The sequence below is a fragment of the Ceratotherium simum genome, chromosome 24 (assembly GCF_057802395.1).
Source record: "Ceratotherium simum simum isolate JZ-2026a chromosome 24, ASM5780239v1, whole genome shotgun sequence".
NCBI classification, from domain to species: Eukaryota; Metazoa; Chordata; class Mammalia; order Perissodactyla; family Rhinocerotidae; genus Ceratotherium; species Ceratotherium simum.
This window is the reverse complement of record NC_141923.1, coordinates 14,176,819-14,202,591: the sequence shown is the minus strand read 5'-3', so window position 1 is coordinate 14,202,591 and position 25,773 is coordinate 14,176,819. Positions and strand designations below refer to the sequence as shown.

The 25,773-nt window shown below is 53.1% G+C and overlaps 1 protein-coding gene across 3 annotated transcripts in view; it reads right to left on the bottom strand.

The window, feature by feature from the left end:
• The window catches only part of CCDC88C (coiled-coil and HOOK domain protein 88C), a 128,448-nt gene that overhangs the window by 38,212 nt on the left and 64,463 nt on the right, over nt 1-25,773 (bottom strand). For all 3 annotated transcript variants that reach the window (XM_004434203.3, XM_087448045.1, XM_087448046.1), the window contains 10 exons: nt 25,463-25,521; nt 24,538-24,621; nt 22,002-22,142; nt 21,522-21,706; nt 20,475-20,556; nt 19,968-20,126; nt 9,397-9,543; nt 8,594-8,738; nt 5,253-5,437; nt 353-490 (listed from right to left, as the gene is read on the bottom strand). In XM_004434203.3, coding sequence (XP_004434260.2) covers nt 353-490; nt 5,253-5,437; nt 8,594-8,738; nt 9,397-9,543; nt 19,968-20,126; nt 20,475-20,556; nt 21,522-21,706; nt 22,002-22,142; nt 24,538-24,621; nt 25,463-25,521 — 1,325 coding nt within the window. The remainder of the gene's footprint in view (nt 1-352; nt 491-5,252; nt 5,438-8,593; nt 8,739-9,396; nt 9,544-19,967; nt 20,127-20,474; nt 20,557-21,521; nt 21,707-22,001; nt 22,143-24,537; nt 24,622-25,462; nt 25,522-25,773) is intronic.

Sequence of the window (25,773 nt, the reverse complement as noted above, 5' to 3'; positions counted from 1 at the left end):
TCTCAGTGTGACACTATGGACATTTGGAGCTGGAACATTCTTTGTTGTGTGGGGCTTTCCTGTACACTGCAGGATGTTGAGTAGCATCCCTGGCCTCCACCCACCACATGCCTGGAGCATCTCCTCTCTCCTCCCCCAAATCATGACAATCAAAAACGTCTTCAGGCACTGCCAGTGTCCCCTGGGAGGCAAAATCCAACTCCTGCCCTTTCTCCACTGCCAGGTGAGAACTGCTGGTTTGAGCTGCAGCTAAGCTAACTAGTAACCCATGTATCACCGATAAATTACCGGAAATGGCTATAACTCTAGACTCTCTCTCTTCCAGGAGAGGCCTTCGTTCTGGAGAACCTACCTGCCTGGCTCTGTCAGCCTTCAGGGTCTCCATGTCACTCTGTAGCTGTTCTTTCTCTTTGATCAGCTCCTCACTGAGGGTCTCCAAATCCTGGTTGCTCTGCTTCTCTCTCTCCAGCTGGGTCTGTAGCTTTTCAATCTGCAAAGCCCAAGAGCAGCCCGTGCAAAAGTCAGTTGCACAAAGTGAACTTTAAAACAAACCAAAAACCTGTCAGCCCCGCAAAATATTTTAATAGGCCTTTTCTCAAGGAAAAACATCCTGGCTGCTCTGTAGTGACCTCTCTCCAAACCCTGACCAACTGTTAACCCATGACTTGCACTTTCAGCCCCTGGGAGGGAGGAAGGTCACGGGCACCCACTGGTCAAGCCTCCCTCCAAGCCCACCTGTCCTCACTCTCAGCCCCATGTGCTCAACTGCCCCCAGGTCCCTCACTTCCATCTCAGGCTTTGTGCACTTTCCTGAAGGTCAGACCACATGCTCTAGAGCCCCTGGACGCCCTCTGGGGACTTCACTTGGTTGGTGACACTCCTATTCACCCAGCTGCTCAGAGTGGTCTTCTCACACGTCTCTCCTTCCTCTTTCACCCTCCAAGTAAATCTGTCACCAAGTCCTGTCTTCTCTACCCATGCCGCGCCCCCATCCCCACTGCCTGCCCCAGGCTGGACCGCACTCTGTCTTGCCTGGATGACTGCCCCAATTGCCTCCCTGACACCAAGCTCTTCTGCTGGGATCCACCAGTGCCCAACCTTCCTAAAACATGAACTCCCGAGCTCAGTGCTTCTCACATTTTATTGTGGCTAACAATTGAATAACGTGGTAGACAGAGTCTGACTCAGGAGGTCCAGGGCAGGGCCTGAGGTTCGGCTCCCAGGTGATGCCTGTGCTGCTGTCTGCATCACGAGGGCTTCAAGGCTGCTGCTGTCCTTTCTGCCGACACCAAACTCCTTAGCCTGGGGGACAGGAGTTGGGACAGAGGCATGACTCTGGTCCAGAGTTCAGAGTCTGGTCCCTTGCTACTAACAATGAGACCACGAGCACGTTTCCATAACTGACATGGGGCCAGCAGTGTGCACGGTCACGAGCTTTTGTCAGCGTGACGTGCTCAGCACGTCTAGCAGGCAGCAGGTGCGGCAAGGCTAGCTGACCCTCCCTGGGAGGATGCTGGGCCCACCCACTCCCGCTCCAGAGTTTCTGACCTAGTTGTCTGCGTTTTGACGTGGTCCTAAGTGATCCTCATGTGCTGGTACGGGATGACTCCTCCAAAAAGATGTATCTCAAAGATCAGATGGTTCTCAAAGCTTTGAAAGATCCCAGACCCCGGGCACCAGGCAGAACCTCAGGGGTAGAACCCAGAGATGCCCAGTGATCCCAATAAGCAGCCAGGATGAGAGCCTGCTCTAATCCAACCTGCCAGGGGGAGGTCTTGCACGGATAGCTTTACAAAGCTCCTGGAAGGATGCTGCCCTAAAGCCGACTCTGCCTGCTTCTCCTCGGGTGAGGGCCGCCCTGCCTTCCTGACTTACAGGTCCGTGCACTGTCTCCAACCTCCTGGGGAGGAAGCAGCCGGCCAAGCTTCTTCCCCCACCTGTGGGGAGAGCCGGGCCCAGTGGGGCTCACACTTGTGTTCCCACATCACACTGCCAGCACATCAAGCCCCCTGCCCCAACCCGGGGACCCCAGGACGGGTGAGCCTCACCCAGCCAGGGCGGACAGGAAAACGCGCTATAACGCGCCACGTGTCTGAGTCTTTCTCAAAAGCGAGAACATCTTATCCTTCCTCATCTCTGCCCGCCTTCCTAGCACAAGGCCTGGGACTCAGCAGGAACCTCCTCTGACGATGGGCCTGCACCTGAGAGAGTGGTCATGAGGTGTAAAGGCAGTAAGCGGTTGTCATTATTGACCATCACATAGGACACAGGGCCCAGAGGGGCTCCACGATTTGCCTGAGGCCTTACAGTGAGGATGAAGCAGAGCTGGGACGCACACCCGTGGGCCGATCCCCAGTCCTGCTCTCACTCATGGTTAGGGGCCTGCAGTGTGTCCCCCACTGTTAATACTCTACCCTTGCTGCCCCTTCTCTCCCAGAGAAAGGAATCTTATTCCAACCTTCGCATTTCTGATTGTTGTTGCTTCTAGTCTGAAGATGTGATTTCCTCATCCCACCCACCACTGCTGGATGTCCCCCACCCCCATCTTTCTCCTTTTCTGGTTCCTTTTGCTGTGGAACTGAAGCCCCTACTCCTGTCCACCTCTGAAGGACCTCAGTGCTGCTGGGCAAGCTTGCTGGGCTGAGATGTGAGCTGGCTGCAGGCCTTCCGGCCCTGAGAGGGTTTGCCGTCCTCTCCAAAGCACCTGGCTCAGGCTGCGGGCTCACATGGGGCACCTCTGGGTTCCCACAGCACATGCGTGCCAGGGACCTGCCTCTCAGCCCCTGGACTGCTCTTGCTTTCTCCTGAAAGGCCCCAGAAGAGCTGCCCCTCCTTCTCTAAAAATAGATTCTTTTCTTCTTGGCTCAAGGAATGAACTCCTATGATATCAACACGAAGTTAAAGACACAGGAGAAAGGCAGCTTCTCTAAGGTCCATGGAAGTTTCGTGAGTTAGAGGAAAGGATACTAACTTTGGGGAACTATGGTTTCCAGACATTTCACACCTAAGCAAGCTTACAGCCTGGGCTGCGCTTGGGGTGAGGTAGGAGACCAACATGACACCAGGGGATCTGGGCCTCCAGGCTGACGTGTCCTGGCTGACCCTCATCCCTCCTTCTCAGACACCTCCCAGAGTGGCTGTGCTGTCTGGACTTGTTCCAAAACTGTGCCTGTCCTTGCTCCAGGAAGTCAGTGTTGGGGCTGGTCCCCTGTGGGCTCAGCTGGGCCTAGGGGTTCACCATTGGACTGAGAAATGTCAGCTGGTGGCCCAGACACACCATATGGGGAGGAGAGGAGGGGAGTGGGATTGCTGAGGCTGGAGAAAAGAAATTCAGAACGAGCTGAGCTGGGTTAGGGTCAAAGGGGCCCAGAGTGTGACCCCTCCTGCTAGTGCTGAGGTCTTCACCCATCGAATGTTAGGGAGCACCTGTTACATGCCAGGCTCTGGGGGAGAAAGCAAAACCACCTGTGCTGGGCCAGGACAGACCCAGCCAGGCCACGGGCAGGCTGAGCATGACGGGGAGAAGAGACGCTCCAGTGGGCAGAAGGGGTGCCTTCCCAGGGCTCCTGGCACTAGACACAGGACAGCTCTGGTCTGGGAACTGTGCCACCTCCCTTCTACCAGGGACTTGTGCCAAGGGCTGCAGCAGGAGAGGGCTGGTGTCCCCCCCAGGGAACCAGTCCAGAGAGGAAGCAGGACGTTGGGACCTGAGGCAAGGGGCTAAGGAGCAACACCGGGCAGGCAGCACCCCCTGCTGATCCTGTTTGTGCAGAGGAGGGGCCCGAGTGGACCACGAGGCGGGAAAGACGTGAGCGGTCATCTCTGAAGCCTTCCGGGAGCTGGGCCAGCGAGATTACTCTGCAGGCTTTCTGTGGCAGAGCCGTGAGGACCCATGGAGTTGGAGGTTCTCATCTTTCTAAAAGTCGATTCTTTTTAATCTTGCCCGAGGTCAGACTGCCATTTATAGACATTTCCTATGCCAGGCCCACATCAATCTAAAAACCTGAACTGTCTAGTCACCTTCCCCATGCTGCCCTGCATCAAGAGACACAGCATGAGAGAGAAGGCTTTTCCATTGTCCTACAAAGAGAGGTCAAACTATTTGGCAGCTAACATGCTGCAGGGCACACAATGCTTCAAAGGCATGGAAGAGTGAGTAACCGAACCCGGGAGGTCCCAGGAGGGGACTGGAGAGACCACTTCACAGAAGGAGGGGGCTGTCCCACGCCTCACCCGGAGAGAAGGTACCAGCAGAGCCAGGACCAGTGGAACCCAGTCTGCTGCCTGCACCTCATGTTCCTCCCACAGCCAGTGCAGCCCCAGGAAAACGACACTGGCAGGACACATGGGCAGGTGGGGACAGACACCCAGACGCCCCAAAGCGCCAGTCCTGCAGGGTGGGCAGCTAGCAAGAGTGCTCTGTCCTCTCCCTCGGTTGGAATCTGCTGTGTTCAGAGCCCACAATGCAACTGCTGTACGCAGTGTAGGCGAGGTGTACTGATGCCCTCTGACCCGGAATGACCAAGACGTGGAGGCAATCTCCAGCCTCTCGCTGGCCCTTCCTGCACCTGAGCCTGCATCCCCGTGTGAATGGGCGTCCTCGTAACTGTAGCACAAAGACCGTGAGCTCTGTCTGTTTGCCCAGATGTCTGAGTTCCCCTGGCTACTGGGAAGACCCAGCAGTTGTCCTGAGAGGCAAATCCAGTTCAGCCACCTCTTCTCCCCCGTCCTGTAAACCAAGAGCAAGGAGAGGGCACTGATCTTGTTTTACCACTGATGCCCTAAGATGGTCCATCAACGGTCACACACATATAAGTGTGTACGTCTTACATGATCACTTCCTCTCCTCATGCCCCATCCCGTGCCTTTGAACAGTGCACTGCTCTCTTCGCATTAAGCACTTCCTACGTGCCAGACTCTTTACACACACCGACTCATATAATTCTCACAACACCTGTTAGGTGGGTTCCCCATTAACTGCATTTCACAGATGAAGACAACAAGGCACACAGAGGCCAACCGTGTCTGGGTCACACCCTCAGGCAGTGCTGTAGGGACATGCCATGCTGCCTCTTGACTCTTCCCAACGATTACCCTTGCTCCTCTTTACAACTATGGCTGCACTGGATTCTGCATTTCTCCCAGCTGTGCATCCTCACCGACATCTGAATGCTCTGCCTGGCGACCTACCTGCCTATATACTGCAGACCAGGGCTGGGGGAGAGGAAACCTCCAGCCCCGGCCAGAGTTACCTTCTTGCTGAGCTGTTGGTTCTCCTTCTCCAGCTCCCCGCACTTGAGGCTGCTCTCCTCCAGCGCCAGGGACGCATCCCGCAGCCCCTGGATGGTGCTCTGGAGGCTCTGGTTCTCCTTCTCCAGCTTCAGGATGCGGCTGGAGGCGCATTCATTCAGCTCAAACACGAATGATTTCCTGGAGGCTGAAGCACAAAGTCGGGTCAGAGCCCGGGTTCCAGGAACCTCCGCTCCCACTCTTTGCCCCCCAGCCTTGAGATGGGGGCACCAGCGCCTGCACCCTAGGTTTGACGGGCCTGGGAGGGGCTCCCACGGGTCAGCTGGGTGCCCCCCGAATTCATGGGGTGCTGTTGCTATCCATGTCCAAGGGTCCCTCAGGCAGTTATGGCCCCTCTGCTGGCTCAGCTGGGGTCTGTTAGAGGAGCCACCCAGAGCTTAAGAAGAAAGCAGCTCATGGTGGAGAGGCTGAGGCAAAAAATACTGTAACTGCTGGAACCGCTTTTTACCAAGCTGCTAACCTAACTGTACAAATCAAGGATTTTAGAGACTTAACAGAGATGGCAAACAGATGACATTTTCTGGGCCAGCTGTGAGAGCAGTGGGATTCTGCGTGGCTCAGCTGGGGAGGGGTAGGCACCAAAATCGACTAGTTATGTCTGCCAGGGGTGGTAAAGGCTGTGTGGGTCCGTATGCCCAGTACTTGCCATCCCTGGATAAGGTCCTTTGGACACAGATTTCACTTTGTAATTTCACAAGTATATTGGAAAAAAATGAGATAATACGTGAATCACTTTAAAAATTCTAAGCGAGCTGAAAACATAAACAAAAGGTAGAAAAAGGCAAAGTATATTACTATGCTTTTAAACAGCCTGAATGCAAATAGAGAAGGGAGCACAGACCTGAGAGTCAGGAATAGGAGTTCTTGGCCCCATCCTGCCACGAGCAGGTGCGGGACTTTAGGTACATCACAGGGCTTTTTCAGGAGCAAAAAAACAACACAGGTGAAAGCCCTCAAAAGAAGGGGTCAGGGTTGTTTGCTCCCCCACCCGTCCCATCAGTACCACATATTCAGCTCTGGGAGCCTCATCACACTGTATTGCTAACATGGCTGCTGTTCCTTATTCGTCACCCCAGGGGCTGGAGGTACGTACAGGGGATGGCTTTCAGAGCAGGCACAACAAGCTGGAAATAACACGTGTGTTCAGACTCTGGGTGATCATAAGGACTAAAAGGAGACTGCATCTCCCTCCGAATTCTCATCATCCACCAAGGACAGCAGCACAGAACGTCCTAAAGACCCCAAGCAACAATGGGCAGCGCAGCAGTGGAGATGGACGGCGCGTCCGTGGCGCCGACCCAGTCCCAGCACTGACACACATATAAACACACGTGCTCTAAACATATGAAGACACACGGAGGGCTTCGTCCCGACTATGCTACAAATGAAACTAACCTAAACTAAAACTCCACAATGCAGACCCTGTGATCATTCAGACAGTACTTCTGCAGCATCAATGAAAAAAAGAACCTTCTTTTTATTGTGGTGAAATATACATTTACCATTTTAACTATTTTTAAGTGTGGTTTTGTGGGATGAGATACATTCACGTTGTTCTACAATCATCACCACCATCCACCTCCAGAATTTTTCATCATCCCAAACTGAAACTCTGTATTCATGGAGAATAATTTTGAAGGCTCTCCAAGTTAAACAATGGAATTGATTACAAGCCTCGCTTCCTCTTCCGCAAAAGCCAGTGCCTCAAAGACTATTACGATGACACAACAGTTTATTACAAAAACAGCCAATGGTCCTTTACTGAGTGCTATGCTCATTAGCACCCAAGCAACCAGAGTAATGGGATATGTTTTAGTCAGAGGAGGGCAATAAAAACAGCCGTCCTTTATTGGTGCCCCGTGGGCCGGCACGGCGTAATGTTTCTCTGTCTCCTCTCACTGGATATCTACAGCAATCCTGTGAGGTGGCTTCATCACCCCCATATTGCAGATAAAGAAACTGAGGTTTAAAAGAGGTCACCTAGCTGACTAGTGGGGGAGCCAGGACTTTAAGTCAGGTCTTTCTGACTCAAGAAGCCACCAACCAAACGTGCAAAAGTACATTTACATTTTGCTTGCATTATGCCATCATTCAAACCAATGCTCATTAACAACTAGCGAAGCACTAGGAGTTGGGAACACCAAGAATAAATCACAGTCACTGACCTGAAAGGGCTCACCAACTACACCGAATAGTCTGAACCCGTGAGGCTTTCTGACCCCACCAGCCACCCTGGTCTCTAACGGAAACACATTTGGTCTGAGACTGTTCCAGGCAGCCTGCACCACTTCTCCGCTCCGCCAGGGGGCAGTGGTCCTCTCCGGTGGACCCGAGCTTCTGGAGCTGGGAACGGCGTGGTCCCACCTTCCAGCGTCCTTGGGCCCCAGCACACCGTCTGGGCACCAAAACACAGACACAACTAACTTCTCACACAGAGTAACAGTTTAATGAACTGAGTTTAGATTCAGAACTGATGGGACCCCTCAAAGACAAGAAATTTCCAGCTGCTTTTAACAATCTTTCCATCATTTGGGGGGATGTTTCTCAGAACTGAAAAAGCCACCCCAAACCAGCCCAAAGCTTGACCTCACTCTGTAAAGCTCTAAGTAAACAGTAACTTATACTGTCAGGTGCATATGTGCTATTTCTGAACACAGGAACTGGCCTATTGTTTGCCGGGCGCTGAAGCTTCCTGCTGCAATGCCGGCTGCTGCCCCACCCACCTTCCCCCGGCCGATACCTCGGCCCCGGTGCTGGGCAGGGGCAGCGGTGCAAGCAGAGGAGGGAGAGGAAGAGGCCTGAGAGAAGCAGCCATTTAGCAGCCCCCACCCGGGGAGAGAGAGAACAGACTGCATCCATCTTGCCCAATTATGCAAATGAATGGAGGAAATCATGTGCAGGGTACATTTATAGTGGGGATTAGTGACCACTGGGGACATCTCCTGCCATCCAGAGCTTTCAACCATCCATAGACAGGCCTATGATGTCCTCCGGGTGTCAGCGTGCTGTAACTTGGAAGCTCCTGGGACTGTCCATATGGGAACTGAGAAACCTGGCAACAGTGAATTTGTATTTTATGTCCTGACATCAAGGCTGCCAGACCCCTCATGTTCTCCCTGGGGAGAAATGCAATGAAACGGTTCCAAATGGCACTGGAAGGAAACCATATTTACTTGGGGTGAATGGATGGGCTGACACGGAAGGTTGAGAGCCAAGGGCTCAGCTCTTGGGATGAGGAAGCAGCCGCAGTCAGGCTGGCTCCCAGGCACCAGGCGCTACCTACCGTCTGACAGGTCTGCATTCTTGGACAGCTGCTCCAGCTCCCAGCCGAGGTGGGCGGACTCATTCATGCTCTGCTTCTGTGCAATCTCGAGGACCATGTTTTCTTCCATCAGCTCCTCAATTCGCTTCTTATCCGTGTCCCGGTCCTAGTGCAGGAAGAGGGAAGGAGTGAGGAGGCAGCCGGGGGCACCTCCTGGACAGGCCCTGGCCCCCATGCAACCAACCTCCTTCCCTGAGGATGAAGGGACTCCATGTACCTGCTCACTGCCAAAAAAGAAAAAAGCACAGCCGCATAGAAGTGACCCCAATAAAGGGCCCAGCTGTGAGAGTCTCAGCCACTAAAACACACCTTGACCCAGCAACCTAGGTGATGAAGCGAGACCCGAGGTCTCTAACTGAATGCTGTCTGAACAAAGTGATGTCCCACACAGGGCTTTAAAGCAAGTAATATAGGGATGGGCAGCTTTGTGGTTCTCGTGCAGGCCTAACACGCCTTGAAAAGGCTGTAGAGAGACTCACTAACCACAGCTCAATCCACACCACAGACACCAGCCAAGACCCTCCTTGCAAAAGTCACACATGTACGTCCATCCTCATAGAAAAGCAATACAGCATCAAGTCCTGTCTGTGGGTGTTCAGTGGGGCCCACTCAAGCCCGCTGAGCCTAGCAAGCTACTCTCTGCAGTCAACAAGTCACCGTGGTGGCAGCAGCACCAAAGCCAGTAGCTGGAAAATCAGAGGAGGGCACAGCATAAACCTGAAACTGCCCCAATCTGTTTGAAATGTGACAACAGCTTGCAATACCAATTCCAGGTCGTGAAGCTTCGATTTCAGCTGCAGGTTCTCCTTCTCCAGCTCGTGCACTTTATCGCCCCGGGCCCGAGCAGCAGTCAGCTGTTCCTCCAGCATGGCCTTGGTTTCAATTAAAATGATATTATCTTCTCTCAGCTCCTGGTCAGCAGAAACATACATGAGAACCATCAGATAAAGGCACCCACTTCATGATGCCAGATTCTAAGACTAAACCACTTCCAGGCACCTGGACCCAAACAAACAGTCTAGGGATAAGGCTGCTGTCAGGGGAAGCTCTGTCTCCACTTTTAGCACCTTTGCCTCTTCCCTGAGGCCAAACGGACTTTCTCTACTGAATGAAAAAATCCACGAATCAAGGAAACATTTAAACGTGGGAAGGTGACACTTTCTCAGTGTCTACTGTTTGCCGGGCACAGTGCTAAGGCGTCTGACACTTATAACCTCGTCTGGTGGGAGAAGTGGACTCTGCTGACATGTGGGGCCTCACTGAGCCCCCGTTTCTTTAACGAGGAAGGGGTAGGGTAAGAGTCTGGCCCGGGTTCAAGGGCTGAGTCTAGTCTTCTCAATTCACCATTCGTTCCACTGATGAGGGTCCTGGAAAAAAATGGCTATCTGGACAAGCTTTCGTTTAATACATAATTCCTATTTGAACATTTTACACACGTACTGTTGGAAAAACAACAGTTCTTCGTAGTTTCTTGGAAATGGGGAGTCTTTATGACAGTTAAGTCACAAACAAAGGTGAACCCCACAAATAAGTACCACAAGCCTACTGTTTGTCAGGCATGTGCTGGGTGTGGAACGCGATAGCTGGTCCCTCACAGACCCCCTCAACAGTGAGAGGCCGGCTGGACTCTTACCCCTGTCCCAGGCAGCCCAGCACCCATGAGGGAGGTCAGCTCCATCGCCTCATCTCTGCTCCCCCCTTGTTAAGTGGCTTCTCGGTTTCTTTTCTCCTCTGAGCCCTCCCACACCACTCAGGATCTTGGGGGGACTGATTCTCCCCAAGCGCCTTCACAGTCTGCGAACACGCACACACGGGAATGTGTCTGTTTCTCTCGGTGGGCAGAGTTTTCTAAGACTTGCCCCACTCCTGGGAGTGGGGCCAGGACCTCCTGCTCACCCACCACAGCTTCATTTTCCCTGCATGGGCCAGAATCCAAGATTCCTGGCAGAGGGGAAACCACGTGCCTTCCGGTCAGTGGACACGGCTCTGATCAAAGCCTGGCTGCCAGGAAGGGTCTGGTCATTAAGACTCTGGATCCACCTGGGTGCCCTCTCTCTGCTGGAGACCGTGTCCACTGCGTGGCTGGCTCTGCACTAGGCGCTCCCTGTCCCTGCCTCACGCACTCTTCACAACAGCCCCCAGAGGAAGGCAGGGACAGTCCCTTCCTACAGATGAAGAGGCTGCCTTGGGTAAATTAAGGAACGAGGCCCAAGTCGCAAAGCCAGAAAGGGGCGAAGCTCGGTCTTGAACTTGGGCCAGAGAGCTCCAGCCCTGCGTTCTCTTCACTGCCCTCAGCTGCCTGCACCCCATTCTCAAGGGGCTTGTGTGGGTGAGAGGTCCAGACCACCAACAACAATGTGAGCAAGGGCACATAGAGGGGTTTCAAGCAGGAAGAAGGCCTGACTCTCTGTCTCTGGCCATTGCCCCCACTGTTCTCACTCAGTGTTCCAGCAGGTCTACCCACCAGCACTCACCAGTATCACCGTACTCCTACAGCACAGGCTGCCCCTTCAGCTTCACGACCAACTCTTATTCAGCCTTCAAGATCCTTCATGAGTTGCCCCCTCTGAGAAGTGTTTGCAAATTCACTTTGTCCCGCCTGCTGAGTCAGGTACTTGGGCTCCCAGGAAGCCCTGTGCACACTGTGAGGCAATGGTGAACTGGCCTGTCCTCCTCCCCAAGACCACAAAATCCTCAGGGCAGGACTGCTCCACTTCTGCTCTTGTGGGCCTCACAGAAGTGTTCAATAACACTTGTTGGCTGAATCACGCCATGAGGGGGAAACAGAGGTGGCATGTGACTCAGAGACTTCCGACAGGCAGGGACAGACAAGGGTGTCCAGGAGGGGAATACAGCATGGAACAGGATGATTTCTAACCACGATTCAAATACATCTCTATTTTCTGGCAGTATCACCCCCACTGTATATGAGGCAACAGAAATATCTCAACTTGCCTTGCACACCCCACCACCTCAGAAGTGTGAAACCAGATCTCAAGGAGCCGTGCCCAAGCTCCTCAAGCAGCCAAGGGCCCAGCCCAGAGGAGGGAGAGGTCTGATTCCTCACCTCTGGGCAGCTGCCCAAGGCCGGCCAGCCTGCCCCCTGCAAACCTGACCCCAGATGAACTGAGAGGCTATTTAAAGGCCTGACCCAGCCCGGCGAAACAGCTGAGGGGCCACGTTTAGGAAGTCACAGGCCAGGCCTGATAGCTGGTCCTTCAGTGGCTCAAGAGCTGCCACTGCTAATCTGCCACAGTGACCGGGAACAGCCATTGGGAACGTGGGCTGACGGGCTCTGACTCCCAGGCCTGCCACGTGCACCGTTAGCCATAGGACCTGAAGTAAGCACGTCTCTCAATTGTGGACCCCTCCTTCCTACGATGGGCACAAAAATAGGGCTCATGTGGGGATCAGATGCGGTAATGCATGTGAAATACCCAGTGCACGGCGCCTGAGGCCCAGTGAGCAGGTCGGGTGCCATGACCACCATCTCCTCATGCCCCTGTAAGACACTGCTCATCCAGCACTCGCTGAGCATCCACCAAGCAACAGGCAACACTCGTTTCCAGGGGTGTCTCCTGACCCCAACAAGCACTAACACACCAGACGGGAGCGGGGGCGGGAGGGCAGATGGAATCAAATAACCAACTAGTTCCTCCCCACTGTCCTCAGGACCGCAGCACCCAAAGGATCTCTAAGGTGTCCAGAGCAACAGGAAGCCCGGCCAGTGGTGTCCTGAGGAGGAGGGAGACCCCAGGTCACTCACTCAGGGCAGGCAGACCTCCTCCTCACTCAGTCAAGATCGCCCCTCGCTAAACTCCACCCGCTCGTCCGGTTCTGCAACAGTCTGTTAAGCTTCATGGAAGACCCACCTGTTTTTAAACTTCACCCGATTAGAGGAGTGTGGAGGACCAAACCATGGACCAAACATCAGGTCTGTCCCGCTCTAACTTCTTAGTGTCCTGAATTTTATCTAAACGCCTTAGAAGTTATTAAGAAACCCAGAGAAACACTAAGTCCCAAGTGGGAAGAGAAGATCAAGGTGTGCTTAGTTCCCTGAACTGTAATGTTCCCCGCTGAAGGCATGATGTCCGAGGGCCGCCGCGAACTGCTGGAGGCCGGGCCCTCCCGCAGCGCCTCCACGGCATCCAAGGCCGCCATCACCCCTCTCCCCTGCACCTCCTTTGTCTCCATGACTCGGCCCCTTTTATTTCCTTCTTCCTCGTCAAGGCTAAGGTCCTGGAGGCAGACAGAAGTGTTTCAATGCCAGGTCCACCTCCTCAGCAACTGGGATGTTGGGAAAAGCATTACTCAATCCTCAACTGTCTCATCTGAAAAAATGAGAGGAACTAACAGTGGCTGCTAAACCTCGTGGGGCCATCAGAAGGCTTAAACGTGATGATGTAGTTGGAGCTTGACACGGTCCCTGGCGTGTGGAAGCAGCTCTGTACACACCCAGTTATTACTGCTCATTTAGAAACCTCACTGCGCCCCTACTATGGGCCACACCATGGGTCTGTAAAGGGCCAGACAGTAAATATTATCAGCTTTTCAGGTCTTAAGTCTCTGTCACAACTACTCAACTCTGCAGGGGCAGCAAAAGCAGCCAAGGACAATATACCAGATGGGGGCAGCTGTGTTCCAACACAACCTCGCTGATAAGAACTGATGGCGGGCCGGACTTCACCCTGGGACTCACTGCAGTTTGGCCATCTCGGAGCCAGACAATGTGCTGAGCACTGAGGTCTCAAACTCGGGGTCTGTGAGGCACAGCCCATCTTTAAGGAGCTTCTGGTGTGGGTGGGAAACATAGTGGAAAATACATCATTACAAGGCCACGTGATGAGTGCTGCCTGCCGTAAGAAGGGGGTGTACAGGAGGCTGGGGGATGCGGCCCGTGGAGCCACCCACCCTCATCTGGCCCTGCGCTGGGCAGATGTCCCTTGGGATATGACTCTTGAGCTGAGTCTTACTGAATCTGAAGTTGTGAGCCAGGAGGAGGTGGGCTGGGCCGACGAGGCCTCAGAAGGCACTGGGGGACCTGAAGGGGGTGTGGTCTGGCAGGAGCAGAGAGTTCCCCAGGGACCAGAGCGGGGTGAGTGCCAGATGAGGGGCAGAGTGTGGGTTTTATCAAAAGAGCAATGGAGAGGTGCCTGAGGAGCTCTCAGAAAGGCCAGTCTGGCAGCAGGACAGAGGGATGGGAATGAGGAGAGACGGAGGCAGAACAGCCAGTTCAGATGTTTGTGGAAAGCCATTCTGGAATAATAATATTATTCCTGTGCAGGCACTGGAATAATATGCGCAAGCCACAGCGGAGAAGGCCAGCACAGCAGCCGCTCTCACTCACTCGAACCTGCCTCGGGCCAGGGACATGCTGGGAGGTGGGAAAACAGGTCCTGGAGGAGGGAGAGCCCCTGGGGTCGCGTAGAGTGGGGAGAAAGAGGAATCAAGGTGGACCCCTCTCTGGTTTAGGTACCTGGGTGGGTGGATCGTGACTCTAGTCTACAGACAGTACAGGCAGGTCTGGGGGGGGAAGGAGACACCGGGTTTGGACACAGTGACCTTGATATTCCTAGGGACTGTCCACATGGACCAAGGCCTGGAGGGTGGGAGAGACTCAGGCTAAAGACTAAGATTGGGACTCGGTCTGCATGTGTTCGATAAAGGAAGTGGGCGGGAGGCAGAGAAGATACCCATGGACAAAACCCCAAGGGGGGAGCAGAAAGCCGGAGAGCTGGAGGAAGAGGTGGCTGAAAGTGCATGGAGGGCCACACAGAGGGCAGGCAAGGGAGGCTGGGAAGTGCTCACTGGACATGGCCACCCAGATTCTCCAGCACGGTTTGAGATGAGTGGAGGTAGAGGTGACAGCTGGAGGGAGAGGGCGGGTCAGAAGGCGAGGAAGTAAGACCACACTGGTATTCTCTTCTTTTAGGCAGGCTCCGCTGTGAAGGGAAGGAGAGGGATGGGGTAGCTTGAGAGTTCTGGGGCACAGTGGGAAGGGTTTTGTTTTAATTAAAGGTGAGAGCATTTGAGGATCCTAAGGATCAACACACATTTCGTGAGCACCTTCTCCACTGAACCTGAGCACTGTGGGGATGCTGTAGGTGTGTGTTTGTGTGTATATGTGTGCACCGCACCCCAGGACCATAATTAACCCAGCTCCTAACTGCCTCGCCAACAAGCCACCCTCCTCACTTCACGGATCAGTTCCAGGGGCTCCCATCTCCGTGGACAGGGGCTCACTGGATAAGCTCACTGGAATGTGCTCCTACACCACACAATGACAGGGCACGAGGGTCTCAGAGATGCCCAGACCATCCCTCCTTTTACAGATGGGGGACAGGGCTTGTTCAACACCCAGCAAGTGGTGTAGCAGCTAGGACTCAGCCCTGCTGGGTCTCCACCTCTCAGACTACTATTTATCCTGAAGCCAGTGCTGCCTACAAAGCTATAAATCACAGAGGAGCAAGACAAGGCCCACCTTGTGCTCACTCTGCTCAGGACACACACAGCACCCACGCCCCTGCTCTCTGCTGCTGGGAATTCCAGCCAAAAACAAAACACGGGACAAGAGGAACCTTCCAGGCAACCTCTTTCTGCCCTTGTCCTCCTCCCACGTGGCCCTCTGGACAGCAACCCCCGTGCCCTGGCGGCTGTGAGGTGGGACTATTGTTTGCAAAGGGAAGTCAAGGACCAGCCGGTGTACCTCCCACACTTCCCACTGTACCGAGGGATGCCCATGCCGCTCTCCTCTTCTTGTTGTTTTAATTCTTATGTAAACCAGACTAAGAGCCACACAGAAACTGCCAGAAGTTTAAAAATAAAACATGAGGGGCCGGCCCCGTGGCTTGGTGGTTAAGTGCGCGCGCTCCGATGCTGGTGGCCCGGGTTCGGATCCCGGGCGTGCACTGAGGCACCACTTCTCCGTCCATCCTGAGGCCGAGTCCCACATACAGCAACTAGAAGGATGTGCAGCTATGACATACAACTATCTACTGGGGCTTTGGAGGGAAAAAATAAATAAAATAAATAAAATAAAATAAAATCTTTAAAAATAAAACATGGAAATTTGTGTTCCATATTTTTCTAATCAAAATTAACCTTGCCCTCGCCCTGAACCCCCAGCCCTTTATCTTTTCCTCCCACATGGCACTAACACGCTCTCCCCTTCATGATATGCATTTATGTGTGTCTCAGCGGTGAGACTGGACAGGCACTCGGGCCACTTGTCACTCTCCCTGTATCTAGAAGAGTGTTCCCTACCCAGCAGGTGTCCACAACGTGAGCTGGCACCAAAGTGACAATCATGCTCCTCTCTCTGCCCTCCTGCCCATCACACCTAACACTTTCTGAATTCCGGAGGAGACAAAATCATGATTCTTCCTCGTCCTTTCCCCCAGATCAAAAGCCTTTTCATTGCTGAGCGATGGGTTTTTACTTGACTTGTAAGACGATTATCAAGTGCCTTGTGTGTGCCAGGCCCCGGGCATGCAGTTAAATAAGACCCAGTCCCTGCCCTCAGGGGCACAAAGTCCAAACTAGAAGCCTCTGTCCACGTTCCACCCACAGAGGGAAGCCAGCAGTCAGGAGCCTCAGGAGAAAAGCACCCTGCCTACCTCTGACTGTGGTCCTCAAGCTTGGCAGTGCATAAAAGCCAACTGGGAGAGAACCTGCAGAACGCAGATTTCCGGGGCCCACCCCCAGGGTCTATGGTGTGGCCTAGGGATCTGCATTTTGAACAGGCATCCTCAGTGACTCTGATATGGGTGGATACAGACCACATCTTGAGAAATGAAGACCTAACACTTCCAGGGAGCTGTTTCATGGCTTTAAACTGATTAGTATTTTCGATTGTTTCATTACTAAATTGATGTTAACCAGGTACTGGCTTATCCAAAACATTTAATGTCCCCTATTATCTTTTTACTTGGGACTTTCTGTCCCCCCACCAATATTTTATCACGAAAAATTTAAAACATACTGAAAAGTTGAAATAAATATATTGTGAACACCACACACACCACCCAGATTCTAGAATTAGCATTTTGCTGTATCTGCTTTATTGCAGGTGCATCCATTTAGCCATCTCTCCATCCATTTTATTTTTATTTTTTGGATATATACTTGGGTCTTTTCTAATCTAAGATTTTATCACATGCAGGTCAATCTCAATTCATAGACCCATTTCTGCATGGCGCTGTACTTTTAACTGTTTAGAAATTACTCCTCAGGAATCTTGTGAAGCCCCTGGAAATGTGTGTCACCATACCCTGGAAAAGCTGGGTTTTCATATAAAGCCGGGCAGTTATCTACTGAAACACAAACGCAGGCCCATCAAAGCCACCTGTGCGTCAAGGTAGCACTGTTCCTGACATGAAGCCCACTCAGCATGAGCAGGACTCACTGGCCCAGGCCCAGGTGCCCGTGTCTGGGGCGGGGGGGCACCTCAATCCTTGCAGGCCCCAAGTACTACCTGGCTCTGCTCCCAAAGCGACCTGTTTCCTGGTCTCGGAGGTGCATTCCAGGTTAACTCCAAGACACACGTGAGGGCTCAGGCAGGCAGCCAGCCAGGGGAGGCCTGTGCAGGTTCCTCAGAGCTGGGGGCTCTGCCACAGCAGGGCAGCAGCCAGCTCTACAAATGCTGCCCAGATGTAATCCTTCCAACAAGGGTTTACCAACACCTCCTACGGGCCAGGTCTGCTCTAGATGCTGAGAACATACCCACAACTAAAGCAAACAAAACCCCCGTCCCAGGGGGACTAATGCCTGTGGGTTCAGGGGAGCAGCAGGAGAAAGCAAGGCTTGAACACCAGACTTGGGTCTGCATCCTCCCCGAGCTCAGCTCCTCCTCCGCAGGAGAGGGAAGCCTCGACCTAGCAGGGCTGCTGCGCCAAACAAGAGATGGCACACAGAAGGTGCTCTACTAATGCTCCCTGGGGCAGGGAGTGGGAGGAAGCTCAGTCAGGCCAATGGAGCAGGGCCTGCCCAGGTCCCAGGCTGACAAGAGGGAGTGCTGGTCCCAGGTGGGCCCTGTCTGGCTGCAACAGCCCACAGCATCCTGACATCCCTTCTGATCCCTTCCCCACAAGGCAACCCGAATGAGCACTCTGAAATACAAACCACACCACTCCCCTCATTAAAACACGTCCACGGTGGGGGCCTATGACCTCCTCCGGATGGTTGGCAAAGCTGTTGCAATTACTCCAATCTAAGGATGAGTGCACAAGCACTCCTGCCCTCCGCTGTCATCTGAGCCCTGAGGTTACAGGCATGCGAGAATAGCGTGACTCATCCTCTCTATAGCAGCCTAGACTCTGCGGACCAGGTCCAATTCATCAGCCTGCAAAGTGTCTGCAAACCCACGTGTGTCACTGCCTGCGCCCTAGCACACGTCTCATGCAGACACACACTATTTCTCTTGTGATACACAAAACCAATGCAAAATTTAAGGCATTACTAACCTCATGGTAACTCTTCTCTGTGAAAATTATTAACCAATATGAAAAATATTGCTATTACTATACAGAGGCATGAAATTTGAGAATATGGAAAAGAGGTGGGGCCGGCCCGGTGGCGCAAGCGGTTGAGTGCGCACGCTCCGCTGCGGCGGCCCGGGGTTCGCTGGTTCAGATCCCGGGCGCGCACCGACGCACTGCTTGGCGAGCCGTGCTGTGGCGGCGTCCCATGTAGAGTGGAGGAAGATGGGCACGGATGTTAGCCCAGGGCCGTCTTCCTCAGCAAAAAAAAAAGGAGGATTGGCGGATGTTAGCACAGGGCTGATCTCCTCACAAAAAAAAAAAAAAAAAAAGAGGTGCCCACGGGAAACCCCTCTAAAAGTCTGGAAGTTCCCTGAATGCAGGGAGCATGTCTCGCGTCTAGATCCCCTGGTCCTGATGCAGGGCTTGGCACCACGCAGGCACTAAGTCACCGTGTCTGCATGCCCGAGCGAGGCTGCTTAGACAAGGCCAGGAATGAACACGGAGACTAGGGACTGGAGCCCGAAACCTACCCCGTTCCATGGGACAGAGTATCAGGGTGAGATGTGGGAGCTGCACTCCATCTGTGGTCCTGTTTGGGGGCTGCATAAGGTCCCCAGTGTGCAGGAGGGGCTGCAGAGGCAGCAATTGGGGGAAACTTGTGCATGACTGTCCCTGATTCTCCCAGCTGTGGCATTCCCAGGAAGCAATGGAAAGCCCTGGGGTGTGCCCATGTCCCAGAACCTGTCTGTGCTGGGTTTTATGCCTCTCTCCACCAGAAGGGCCCGTGGACCATTTCCAGGACAAAGCTGAGAGTGGGTCTCCCGCCCCACCCCTTGCTCAGGCTGAGGCTGCTTTCCCTCGGCACCAAGGGCACCTTCTCCGCAGGGAGGAGGGCGAGCCTGTCACTAACACTCCTGGGGGAAGAGACACTCCCTGAGCACTCAGAAGAATAAACAGGCCCTGGACCACAGCCTTCCCCAACCCGCCTCCACCCGGCCCAGGGACCCAGGGCCCGCCTGCAGCAGGAGAGCAGCTTGAGGTCTTCAGCCTTCCCCAAACACGCCTGCCAGCAGCTCAGCAACAGGGGGCAACACTGTGCTCCCCAGACCTGTGTTCAGTCCCCTCAAAAGCCTCTGGTAAGAAGAGACGTGGGGATTCTTGCTCACCATCAAAGAGGCCCACTGGGCACATGCTGACGTCCCAACTTCACCCAGCTCACGTTTTCTGAGTGGAATGAGTTCACACAGCTCATTAAAACCACCTCAAACGCCCTGGGATTGGCAACGGGGGCAAAATTCCCAAATCCTCATAAAAGAGGCTCCCGGAACCCGCTGCTGATGTGAGGCACTCGAAGCAAGTGTCAGTGACTCCCACCTGAGTCTTGATCTCTGTCCCCTCTTAACCATGACGCCCTCCCCTGCACCCACCATAACCTCGGTGTCAGAGGAGGCTCCATGACTGAGGGCTTACTATGGGAGCTGCCCAAATACCAGGTCTTTTACCCTTTTCATCTTAAAAACCTCATGAAGTAGTACAATTATCTCTATTTTATAGATGAGGAAACTGAGCCCTGGCAAGATTTAGTCACAGAAATTGCAACAAATCTAAAACAAGAGAGATCCGTGAATACAAGGTCATCACTGTGGCCACCAACCAAATTCCCCCGTCACCCACAAGGACACCTGGAAAGGGACAAGGAGCAGAGGGAGGCAGATGTGCAGAGGTTCGGGAAAGCATCAGCTCAGAAACCTTGGGCTTCCTCTCCCAGAAACCTCCAGGGACAGAGCAGTCCCAGTGCACTCCCAGGGAAGTGTCCGCCCTGCCCTGCCCTGCCCTGCCCCCGGGCGGGGCCTCACCTCCATGCGGGCCTTGTAGAAGTCCACGTCGTGCAGCTTCTCCTTGCAGCGCACCAGCTCCATCTCCAGCCTCTCCACGCGGTTCGCCTTCTCCCTCAGGGAATCCAGCTCGTCGCGATAGGCTCGAGCAGACCGGGCGTCAGCAGCCAGCTGGATGTTCTGGGGGGTGGGCAAAGGCAGGGGAACCCCGTTTAGGGCATCCTTCTGGGGGAGGAGGAGGAGGAGGCCAAGTCCCCACATAGTGGAGCTTCCAGGATGTCCCAGGAGAAGCCAGTTCCTGGTGGTCAAGCGGCTCCGTGTATAGGCCACTGTCACTAAGACACATGGTCATCCCCACAGCAGTTCTCAGGATGACTGGCTCTCAGGCAGCATCACTTTGAGCAGGAAGGAAACAGGCCTTTGCTGGAAGATCCTGATGGTGCATTCCTGAACCTCCAGACCACAGTTACTGGGGCATCCCAGCCACCACCACCCCGTCCACACGTGTACACAGGCCTTCCCGCTCACCTCCTGCTTGACTTTCTGCAGCTCCAGCACCAGCTGATCCACCTCATGCCTGGCGTCCACAAGCTGCTCTGTCTTCTCCTCCCTGCAGGCGATTCGGAGGACGCGTGGTGAGAGGGCTTCCTCGGCAAGCACCCGGGAACAGCCCACCCTGCAAGACCACAGCGGGGAAAGGAAAGGGAACCGGGCTTCTGGGGCGAGGAGGGGAATCTGCATACGGGGCTTGCAAAAATGTTCCCCACTCAAATGTTTCCTTTTCTAAGTTTTCAACACCTGCCCTCAAACTACATCCACCAGACACAGGGTTTCCCTGTGAGGGTGTGGGACGACAAGAAGACCCCAGCCACAGCGGCACAACGCCACAGCCAGGCAGGCAGCAAGGCTCACTGGTGGGGAGGTAAGGCGGGCAGCTCCTGAGATGACGGGCAAAGTGACCTTCTCCAGCTGCAGGAAACAGGAGAACAGGTTCACCAGGTGGAGTGAGCCGCATCTTCCCTTCAGCCAAGAAAACACACCAGCGTGTGGTCATTCCAGCCCCAAACTGGGCCTGAGTGTGGACAGTAGGCTACTTCTGTAGATAACCTATAACTTGGACTTGTAGGAGCCCTAAAGACCTGGTAGGACCCCTCCGTGTGCAGGCCTGGGAGGGAGGTGACTAGTTCACGTTCAAACAGTGACCGAGGGCCGGCCCCGTGGCTTGGTGGTTAAGTGCACGCGCTCTGATGCTGGTGGCCCGGGTTCGGATCCCGGGTGCGCACCGAGGCACCACTTCTCCGTCCATCCTGAGGCCGAGTCCCACATACAGCAACTAGAAGGATGTGCAGCTATGACATACAACTATCTACTGGGGCTTTGGGGGGGAAAATAAATAAAATAAAATCTTTTAAAAAAAAAAACAAACAAAAAAACAGTGACCGAGCCCAGAGCAGAGCCCAGCTGACTCCGGGGCCCAAGTCAGAGCTCTCCTGTTAGTGAACCGCACAACAGAAACGGGCAGGGGTTTCTGCATAAAAGCAGGGAAAACAGCCCAGGGGCCACCGGAGGACTCACAGCTCCTGCCTGACGCGGCGCAGCCTGGCCTTGGTGTCCGCCAGCTCCACGGCCAGGTGCTGCTTATCCTCGCTGGAGAGGCTGCTGGTCGGGCTGGGGGTGGACTCGGCGCTGGAGGACTTGACGGGGCTGGGCGGGTGCTGGGCCTGGAGGTAGTCCCGCTCCTGTGTGAGGTCCACGATCAGCTGCAGCAGGGCAGGGAGAGAGGAAGTGAGCGGGGTCTCACTCGTGCTCCTGTGCCCAGCACAGTGCTAACACTTAAACTGGGCGCAACACGGTCGAAAGACAAGAAGAAAGTAAAAGAGAAGATGTCAGCGAGACTCAGAAATCAGGAGGGAGGCAGGAGAAAGTGGGTGTAAGTTTGTAAAAAGAGATGAACTCTTTAGTGGGACACAAAGGAGCACATGGATAGAGGAGGGTCCCCACACTGGGCATTTCGATGACCTTCTGTCCTCCCACAGGTGTCGCTGAGTGACGCACCTCCGTGCACTCGTCCCGCTCGTCTATGAGCCTCCGCAGGTGAAACACCATGTTCCTCGAGAGGGCCTCCAGCTCTTCCGGGGCCACGTCCGGGAGCTCCAACCACTGCAGGTCAAACACATTCTCCTGGTTGTGGGTCACCTGTGGGCGGGCACACACGGCGGGCGCTGCAGAGGCCGGACAAGGGGTGCTGGGGGGCCCCGAGAGCACCTGCCTCCCCACGGCTGGAGGCGAGGTCACAGCTGACTCACCCCACGGACGGGATTAGCCCCTCAGTGACATGTTCTGCGGTGAGCAGGGGGCTCCTTAAGCAAGTGCAGCCAAACCCTCTTCAGCCGAGCGCCACTAACATAGACCATGGGTTCAAAGACGACACTGATTTTTTTTAAATGCCAGAAAGCACTCCTTACAATGTAGTATTTCCCTAAATAGTCTTCAGATACTTTTATTGGAGCACCATCAATTTACAACACAAAGAAGGTAAGCCTTGGGGGGAGGGAAGGGTAAGGACAGAGACTGCATGTTATTTCTTAAAATAAAATCTAATGCGAATATGGCAAAATGTTAAAAATCTTATTTCAGAATGTTGGGCACATAATCTTATGTTATTTTTAGGAAAATATTTCATAATCTAAAAGAATTTTCAGGTAAGTCTGTATCCCATTCTCACAGGCCACATAAAACCATCTGGTTTTTCCCTTTCTGTCTGGCGTGAGCAGAGGCCCATAGCTTTGTCCACACTGGACAGCTTCTTGATCGACTCTGCTGACCTGACCTTCTCAATCTGAGCCCCCAAGACCTGCCGGGAGGTGGGGGGTGGGGGGCAGGGGACCTAATTTCGAGTCCCTGCCCTCTCAGTTTGGGAAGATAAATATTAGCACACTCAGGCCTCAACCGGGGAAAACGAAAAGAACCCAGGAACATCCACTCAGTAGGCACACCAAAAAAAGTTCATCAACTTTTCAGAGCAGTAAATGGAGGCACAGAATAGCTTTAAAAAAAAACAAAACAAAACAAAAAACAGAAAACCAAAACAACAAACAAAAGACAGGACCCTTCAGTTTCTCAAAAGACACCCACTCGCTTACCTCTCCCCACCTTACAAAGGAAAATTTGGGATTCAGCTGATCTGGGACAAAAAGGAGAAATCTGATCCCATGGTACAGAGCTGGGGCCTGCTCCACACCAATGCTTGGGAAAGGCCTTGTATGTCTCAGGGCCTCTAAAGGGGGTTCAGGGATGCAACCTCACCCACACAACAGTCACCCAGGAAGCTTTTAATTAAAGTCTCACGCCCTCCTCCCCTGATTCTGACTCCATGGGTCTCTCATGGGGCCCAGGCACCTGAATGTTTAAGAAGCACCCAACGAATTCTGAAGCCCAGTCCCCACTGTCAGTCCCTGAATTTGATTATCACACAGGAATGACAGTGAGTGGCAAAGAACTGGCTAGTCTCAAGGACACAGTCCCCAGCTAGATACATTTTCAGCACACACAGAAACACAAGGAAAATTAAAAGGCAGATTCGTTCTTAGGCTAACAGGTGCCCAGTCACCAATATGACTGGTTGAGAATATTTACTACAGTACTTTCTCCTGAGGCCAGCTTTGCTGGACCCCCTACCCACAAGCAGCCACATCTATCTCCTGCTTCAAATCCTGACTCAGAACCCACTATCCTACAATGCCCTGGCAGCTCTGGAAGCCCATCAACCCAGCCACAGCCTGTCCCCACACCGGCGTGGGAGGGTCTGTGTTCAGCTACCTCTGCCAGTTACACACCGGCTCCTATGTGCTCCTGCTCATGTCTTTTTCATGCATTTATCTCGTCTGTCCAATTAGATTGAAGGCTGAACCAGATCTCCTAATTAAAACATACACGCTTCCTTTTGGAGGGAGGGTGAGGGTTGAAGTCAGTGAAGTAAATTTCCAGGTAGGAGCTTGCCCCGACAGGCTCTGTTTCCAGGGAAACCGCCTTCTCAGTTGATACCACCTCCGCCAAGGTCAATGGTAGAGGGGCTGCCCTCAGTACAGAGCCCTCCCAACCCCATCCCAGGGGCTGAGTCTCTGGGACTTGCTGGGTTTTTAACTCCCCAAGAGGTGGCAGCTTGTCTCTCTGCCATGTCACTGACAGAAGCAGACACAGATTCTCTCTCTCTAAAGATCAACCATTCGAAGCAGGGTGACATTTGCCAGAATACATTTTCAGGCTCTGTAAATCAAATTCTGAGCCTAAACCACTCGACAGATTTTAAAAATAGTCTGAGTCCATATTAGGCAAGAAGAAGAGGCAAAAGAAGACTTGATTGAGGTTTGTTTTTTTTTTTAATTTTTATTTTTACCCTCATTTTATTTTAGCTTGCTGATGGCTACCTTTCCAAATAGAATCAATTTTTCTGTGGCGTCCGAAAGCTAAAATTAGCAAAATCGTTCAGGACTGATGTATTCTTGAAACTTTTCACTGGTGGAGAGCGCCTGCCTCCTGGTTGCCACGGGAGTTCCCGTCCACAGCTAAGCCCAGGAAGCCACACACCTACCTCCTGGATATGGGCCACGATCCCAGCTTGGGTCTCAATGTCCAGCTGCTTGATTCTTTCAATAAATTCCTCTTTCCTCTCACACTGCAGAGGGGTACACGCATTAATGGAAGCATTTTGTGAGTGAGGGCAACCAGGGGCCACCACAGCCACAGGAATACAGTTTCAAAATGAACCGCCCACCCAGTCCCTGGCTTTCTCCTTTCTAACCAAGAACACTCCTGTCCTCCTACCAGCCCTTATACCGAGGTTTCTCTAGAAGTTGCTCAGATCACCTACATCAGAATCACCTGAGGGGTTTGTTTTTAAAAAGCCCAGTCCAGACTGAAAACACTGGGGTGGGACACAGAAATCTGCACTTTGAACAAGCCCTCCAGGTGATTTACACACGTGAAGATCGAGAACACCTGGCTTAGGTCAGAGGGTGGCAAACTTTATTTGCAAAGGGCCAGACGGTAAATCTTAGATTCCATGGCCCATTTGGCCTCTGTTACAACTATTCAGCCTGCCATTGTAGTGTGCAAGCAGCCATAGATAACGTGTCAAGGACGAGCGTGGCTGTGTTTCACAAAACTCTATTTACAAAGATAGACGGCGGGTCAAATTTGGCCCACAGGCTGTAGTCTGCCAATCCTTGTCCTAGACGTTCCTAAACTGGGGACAATTTGCTAATGGCACATTGACCTGAGGGATCCCCATCTGGCCCAAGGGATCCTCACCTGGCCTCTTGCCCAGGTGCCCTGGTGCTAGAAATGGCTGTCACCTAAGATGGTGGTCACATCTCTCTCTGGAACCCAGCGACCTCTGTCATGTTGGGCTAAAGGCAGCTTCACTCCTATCTCACCTAAGGGGGCGTTTTATCCCCACAAATCCAAACACATGATGGCTAAGAGTGGACCCTCTCCAGCCCCCGCCCAATCCCTACCTGGACAGCACAGCCCAGCACCAGTAGCAACACCTTCTTAATCTCCTCCATACTCTTCCCTAAAGCAAAAGAGCAACATATTTAATTACACACAACTGTTTATAAAATGTCAGCGATACATGCCTGCTGTAAGGGAAAAATGATCAGATAAGCTAAAAAAAATAATCTCTCTACCCTGTGATATCCCCTTAGGTATACATACGCCATCTGTTTTCTACATATGGGTTTGTTTATTTTTTAAACCAAGTGATAATTCTGTACATAACTATTTGTGGCCTGTTCCATTCAACAATATCATAAATATCTTTCTA